Raw genomic sequence first — 7,046 nt, 5'->3', positions numbered from 1 at the left:
TGTTGCCTTCTCCACAAGCCCCTTCTCCATCTGCTCCTCCACCCCGGCCCGAGAGCTGCCCTCTGCTCAAGGAAACGCACGTTTCCCCAGACGCTTTGGGTTCACAGGGCGCTCCTGGAGGTTGTCTGAGCCAAAGGATGGCACTCTGTGGCATGGGGAGGGCTGCAGATGGCAGAAGAGCAAAACTGGGGGAGGGCTAGGGAGGAAGGCACCTTTCCCCTCTTCCCTTCCTCCAAATGCATCCTCAGAGAGGAAGGAGGGGAGCAAAAGGGACAGCAGGAGCAGGATGCAGGGGGCTGCAGGGAGCCCAGGGGCCTGAGGGCTGAGAAGGGGACAGACCTGGGGTTCCAGGCTGCCTACCCAGGAAGGTGGAGGGGAAGTGTGGCAGCATCTTTTCTCCTCTAGGGCTTTCCCGTGGGCCACCCCAGCCCATCCACCTCCATTCCCTCAGGCTCAGGTGACACCTCCTGGGCCTCCAGGGAAAGGGGGCGGGAACGGGGCTGTGGGCGGGAGGGTACACCCTGTCTCTATGGGTGACGGGCTGAACCTCTCAGATGCGTGATGCCTGAGTCACAGTCCCCCCTAGCCCCCATAGAATCATGACAAGGGACTGCGAAGAGCCCGTGGCTGCCCAGCCTGCCTGCGCTCGGCTCTGAGCTCTCTGGGCTGGCTTCCCCGGGTCCCTTCCACATTTCCCCAAACCCCCAAGGGGCCTGGACGCCTAAGATGTCATGGCAACCGCCTCCCTCCAGCCCTCAGGTCCAGCCTTTCTCTGGCAGCCTACCTTTTTGGTCAGGGCCAGTCAGAGCAAGTCCCCGCAGCAGCATTTCTTCTTTCTGGTCCCCCCTTCGGCCGATGTGAGGCAACAGGTCGGCTGCACTCAGATAATTTTCTCGAGCCCAAAGGGAAGGGCCCGTTTGGCTCGTTTCTGGGCAACCCGGCCCCGGCCGCAGAACGTGCGCGCAGGTCGCGGCTGGGTCCGGGGCTCGGTGGCCTCGGTGGCTCAGTGGCCGGCGTCCTCTGGCGGAGCCGTAGGGTCCCGGGGCCCGGGCCGCCCCGCCTGCTTTCCGCGCTGCGTCCGGGACACCTGGGGGCCCGGCTGTCTGTCCCGCCTGGGGCGGGCGCTGGACCCTCCTGCGCGCTCACTCGATCCGCACCTGCAGGCGGACGTTGAACATCACCGAGGCCACCACGTAGAAGTAGGGGAAGTTCATGCGCAGCCGCCAGGCCAGGTCGAAGAAGGTGAGCAGCGTGCGCGTGAGCCCTTTGCAGAAGGCGCTGTAGGAGCCGCGGGCCGCGGCCGAGCGCGACAGTCGTACAGCCAGACCCGACAGGGCCGCCGCCGCCGCCGCCACCGACAGAGCTGCGGACGCCGCCATGGGCCCTGCAGGCTCCCGCCACGCCGACCCGCAGGAGCTCCAGCGGGCGGCAGGTGGACGCGAGGAGTGGAGCGACCCGCCAGCCCGGGGCGTCCTCCTGCGGGGTTCGGAGCTCAGTCTCCCCCTGGCAGGGTTCCGGAGGCAGCGGCAGCCCCTGCCCCTCCGCTGCCGCCCTCAGACAGCCCCGCCCCTTTGCTGGCTCCAGGGCCTGTTGGCCTAGGGCGCAGCTCCGCCCCTACCTTCTCCGCCTTTCCTGCCAAGAGCCACAGAGCTGCAGCAGCCGAGGTAGCCCAGACTAGTGGCACCAGCCCCCTTGGCAAGTCCTGCCCATGACCGCCCATTTGACATACCTAGGCTTCTAAAAGCAGAGCCTGAGGGCCTGAGCTAATTAGAAGGCGATGCTCCCCAGGAATTGATTTGTGGAAAGCCCTAGAACCGAATGGAAGGCTGAAGCTCTGAACTGGTATACTGAATCTGTACAGAAGGCCCACCTAAAACTCTCCGCCCATTCACACACACACACCTCTCCCCCTCTCTCCACAGAACATCTGTCCACCCAACCTGTCTTTCCTCTCTTTAATTCACAGTTATCTGGTACCAATGCACTATGGAGTTTCACCAAATCCACAAAATATCCTTTCTGGTACATTTGCTGGTTATGTGTATTTTTCTTTATTCGTAAATTGCCCCGTTGCCCCTACCTTTCACCCCATAGTGATTTCTAAGGACTCCTCTTAGTCTCTCTTTGCCTTGGATACTGCAGAAGGTCTTCTCAGGTTTTCATTTGTGTTTTTTCTTACTGGTGGGCTTAAAAGCCCTTTCATGGTTTCATCTCATCTTTATTCTAAACTAAATCCAACCCAAACTTGATCACATTTTCATGATAGTTATCCTCACGCATCATGATAGTTACGACTTTTGAAAATCTATCTGCAAGAAGTATATTTAGGAAGCCCTCACCGGAGTTTTCGGGAGGAGGACTAGCCCCAGTATTAAAGCCATCTCAAAATGTCTGCTCACTCCTCACAAGTGAATATCCCTATGCTATCCTTGTAACTATTTATGGAATTCAGCACATTCATATTGAGCAATTGTCATACATACATGGTCAAGGAAAAACAAGTTTCAGAGACACTAGATTATTGTGTGGCATCATAATTTTATCAATAACATCACTATGCATGGGTATGAATGCATAAAAAATACCAGGGCAAAAATATAAAATTACTCAACACTGTTTACCTCTGCTTAAGGCTGTGGGAAGGAAGACTTAACACTTTTTACTGTGTATATGTATGCATATCTACATGTATATAAGTTTTACTTGTGTAATACAATGAAAATATTAATTATTTGATAAAAGGGCCACAGGGATATAGACTTGAGCCACATAGAAACCCTTTGTTCCACACTGGATCCAGCCTCATTCACTTGCAGAGCCTGTTTCTGCCAATCATTTGTGAAACCTATTATTAGCCTCATCTCATTTATTTTTAATATTTTATTTTGAAATAATTATAGGCAGGAAGTTGCAAAAATAGTACAAAAAAAGACCTGTGCCTTTCACCAAGCTTCCCCAATGGTGACATTTTCTGTAGATGTGTATAGTATCAAAACCTGGAAATTGACATTGGTACATTACTGTTAACTAGACCAGAGCCTAATTCAGCATTTACCATTTTCTAGCCTGCATTAATTTATGTGTACACATGTATTGCTCTACCAATTTTTTCCCATGTCAGGATTTGTGTAACCACCACTACAATCAAGATACAAAAATATATACCTCTTTATTCTCACTCAGCCACCCTGTACATATTTTGTTAGAGTTATATGTATTTCATTTTCTTTGCAGGGGCTGTACAAGGTAGTGTGTGTTTAATTTTGGTTTTTACATTGTAAATTGTTAGTATATAGAACTGCAATTGATTTTTTAATTAAACTTTTTATTTTGACATAATTGTAGATTTACTTGTGGTTGTGAAAAAAAAATACAGAGACCCCATGTATATTTTATGCTATTATCCACAGTGATAGTATCTTTCAAAACTACAGTACAATATCAAAATCAGAATATTGACATAATCTATCTTGTTCAGATTTCCCCAGTTTACTTGTTCTCATGTGTGTGTGCAGGTGTGTGTATTGAGCTCTATGCAATTTTATCACATGCGTAGGTTCAATCCGACACCACAGTCAAGATTCAGAATAGTTCCATCACCATAAGGATCCTTTATGTTGCCCTTTTTTGAACACACCCATTTCCATTCTCTTTTCTTAATGCCTGGCAACCACCACTCTGTTGTCCATTACCATAATTTTGGCTTTTCAAGAATATTATAGAAAAGGAATAAAATGGATTATATGTTTTGTTTTTTTAAAACTCTCATAAACTGTTTTCCAGAGTGGCTGTAACATTTACATTCCCATCAGCAATTTGTGAAGGTATCCAGTTTCTCTGCATCCTCCTTAGCATTTGGTGTTATTTTGTTATTTTAACCATCTGACAGGTATATAGCAATACCTTGTTGTGGTTTTAATTTGTATTTCCCTAATGGTAATGATGGTGAGAATCTTTGTGCTTATTTTCTTTCTCTATATCCTCTACAGTGAAATATCTTTTGTCATTTTTAAATATATATATATCTTTATTGATTTCAGAGAGAGGAAAGGAGAGGGAGAGAGAGAGAGAGAGAGAAACATCAATGATGAGAGAGTCATTGATCGAGCCTGCAACCCAGGCATGTGCCCTGACAGGGAATCGAACCCCGATCGCCTGTATCCTAGGTCGACGCTCGACCGCTGAGCCATGCCCGGCCAGGCCTGTCATTTTTTAATTGAACTGTTTTTATTAAGTTTTGTGAGTTCTTTAATATTCTAGCTATGCATCCTTTGTCAGATATGTGATTTGCAAATAATTTCCTCCCAGTCTGTAGCTTGTCTTTTCATTCTGCTAACAAGGGCATTCTCAGAGCAAAAGTTTTAAATTTTGATGAAGTCCAATTTATTTATGGATTGTGGTTTTGGCATCATATGTAAGAATTTTTTTATGAATCCTTAGATTTTCTCCTATGTTCTCTTTTAAAAGTTTTAAAGATCAATTTTCCACTTAAGTCTGTGGTCCATTTTGAGTTAATTTTTATGTAAGGCTTGGAGGTTACAGTCCAGGTTCAATTTTTGACTATGAATGTCCAGTTGCTAGAGCACAATTTGTTGTAAAGGCTAGCCTTTCTCCTGTGAATTTCTTTTTCATCTTTGTCATATTTGAGCATATTTCAGTGGGACTATTTTGCTGTCTTCTATTATGTTGCATTGACTTATGTGTCTATCTTTTCTCCAGTACTACTCTATGTTGATTACTGTAGCTATATAGTATATATTAATATTGGGTAGAATGATTCCTCCCACTTTTTGTTTTTCAACATTTCTTTAGCTCTCCCAGCACTAGTGTTTGTCTGCTTAATTTTGGAATAAGTTTGTCTATGGGTACAAAATCCTTGCTAGAAATAGTATTAAACTTACAGACCAATTTGGGGGAGAATTGACATCATTTCTATGTTTAGTCTTCCAATCCATGAACATACTATGTCTCTTTATTTAGATCTTCAATTTCTTTCATCAAAATTTATATAATTTTATGCATTCAGATCCTGTATATGTTTGATAAATGTATTCCTAAGTACTCATTTTATTTAAAGCAATTATACATGATATTGTGCTTTTAGTTTGAGTTTCTACATGCTCATTGTTATTATTTAGAAATTCTATAAATTAATTAGAAGTGTGTTGTTTATTTTCCACATGTTCAGAGATTTTATTTTAATCCTCACCCAAGGATATGCTTAGAGAGAGGAAGGGAGAGATAGATAGAGATAGAGAGAGAAATATTGATGTGAGAGAAAAACATCAATCGACTGCCTTCCATACCTGTGCCCAGACCAGGTATAGAACCTACAACCTAGGCATGTGCCTTGACCAGGAATTGAACCAGGAACCTTTTGGAGCATAGGACGACACTCAACCAGTTGAGACACTCAACCAACTGAGCCACTCTGGCCAGGCTGGGGATTTTATTGTTATCTTTCTATTATTAATTTCTAGTGTGATCCCTTTGTGGTCAGAAATCAAACTCTGTATGCTTTCAATTCTTTTAGATATTTTTAGATTTGTTTTATGGCTTTAAGAAGAGGATTCCTCTGGAGTGATTCCAGAGGAAGGCGATGTGAGTGATGAAAGAACTGGATCTATGCTTTGTGATAAATGTTTGAAACATTTGTAGTTTAGAGAACAAAGACTTAAGAAAGAGATATGAGATCTCCTTCAAATACTTGAAGGCCTACTATGCTGGAGAGGGATTAAACTACCACAGTACCATTCTGTGGTTTGGAAATTAGGCCAGTCGGGTGAAACTGTCCTAGGCCAACTTAAGGAATGGACAACCTAGAGAAGCAATGAGGCTGCTGTCATTTTCAGTGTCTTAGCACCACTTGGAACTTAATTATTGGTCAGGGATATTGTTAAATTAAGTTTTCCATGATGGAGCCATTAAAGTAGAGGACCTGAAAGAGCCTTTACAATTCCAGGCTCTTTTGCTTCCAAGTTCACTAATATTTATGCTCATTATAAAATTAAGTCATTTTATTTTGTATTTGGAAAAAATGTTTTTGTAAAGAAGCATAAAACTATGCTTAAAATGATGCCCTGACCAGTGTGACTCAGTTGGTTGGAGTGTTGTCCCATACAGTGAAAGGTTGTGGGTTCAATTCTCAGGGAACATACCTAGGTTGTGGGTTTGATCCTGGGTCACGGATTGATATTCCTCTCTCACATAGATCTCTCTCTCTCTCCTTTTCTCTCTCTGTAAAATCAACAAAAACATATTCCCTGGTGAGGATAAAAAAAGAAAACTATTCTTAAAATGAATAAATCTTTAAAATCACATAAAAATTTGAAGTGAAGTTCTTGTAGGCAGCATAGAGATGGATGATGTTTTTTAAAAATTTACTCTGCCAATTTCTGTGTTTTAATTGCTATTCTTAAACCTTTACATTTAAAGTAATTATTAATATGTTAGAGTATAAGAAAGCCATTATTTTCTGTTTGTTAATTCTGCTTCTCATTACTCTGTTTTCCTTTTCTTGCCTTCCAATAGTAATTCCATTTTTTTAAAAAAATATACCTTTATTGATTTCAGAGAGAGGAAAGGAGAGGGATAGATAGAAACATCAATGATTAGAGAATCATTGATCGTCTGCCTCCTGCCTGTCCCCGAGTGGGGATCGAGCCCACAACCCAGGCATGTGCCCTGACCGGGAATCGAACCCCGATCGCCTGGATCCTAGGTCGATGCTCAACTACTGAGCCACACCTGGCCAGGCAGTAATTCCATTTTTAGTTAGTTATAATGTTTCTGAATATAGCTCTTTGTATAGCTTTTTATCATTTTTATTTTATTCTATATTTTCATTATTTATTTTATAATTTTAAAAAATGCAATATGCATATGTACATATCACAGTTTACTGGTGTGTCAGCACGTAACCACTTCGAGGGAAGTAAAGAAATTTTACTTCCATTTAGGTCGTTTTGTCCTCCCTTTTAAATACAGGGTGGGGCAAAAGTGGGTTTACAGTTGTTTATAGGGAAAATAATACAATAATTAATAAA

General features: G+C 43.4%; 1 protein-coding gene across 1 annotated transcript; it reads right to left on the bottom strand.

Moving 5' to 3' along the window:
* Positions 1-1,001: 1,001 nt before the first annotated feature.
* On the bottom strand, positions 1,002-1,515 carry LOC148090395 (small integral membrane protein 10-like protein 2A). The gene has a single exon (XM_087813652.1). It carries the CDS (start codon positions 1,377-1,379, stop codon positions 1,143-1,145), a length of 237 nt encoding a protein of 78 aa, XP_087669778.1. The 5' UTR covers positions 1,380-1,515; the 3' UTR covers positions 1,002-1,142.
* Between the last annotated feature and the right edge of the window lie 5,531 nt (positions 1,516-7,046).

This window comes from Miniopterus natalensis, chromosome X (genome assembly GCF_054644295.1).
Source record: "Miniopterus natalensis isolate mMinNat1 chromosome X, mMinNat1.hap1, whole genome shotgun sequence".
Taxonomy (NCBI): domain Eukaryota; kingdom Metazoa; phylum Chordata; class Mammalia; order Chiroptera; family Miniopteridae; genus Miniopterus; species Miniopterus natalensis.
Note: the sequence above shows the minus strand (reverse complement) of the source record. Positions and strands in the feature narration are given on the sequence as shown.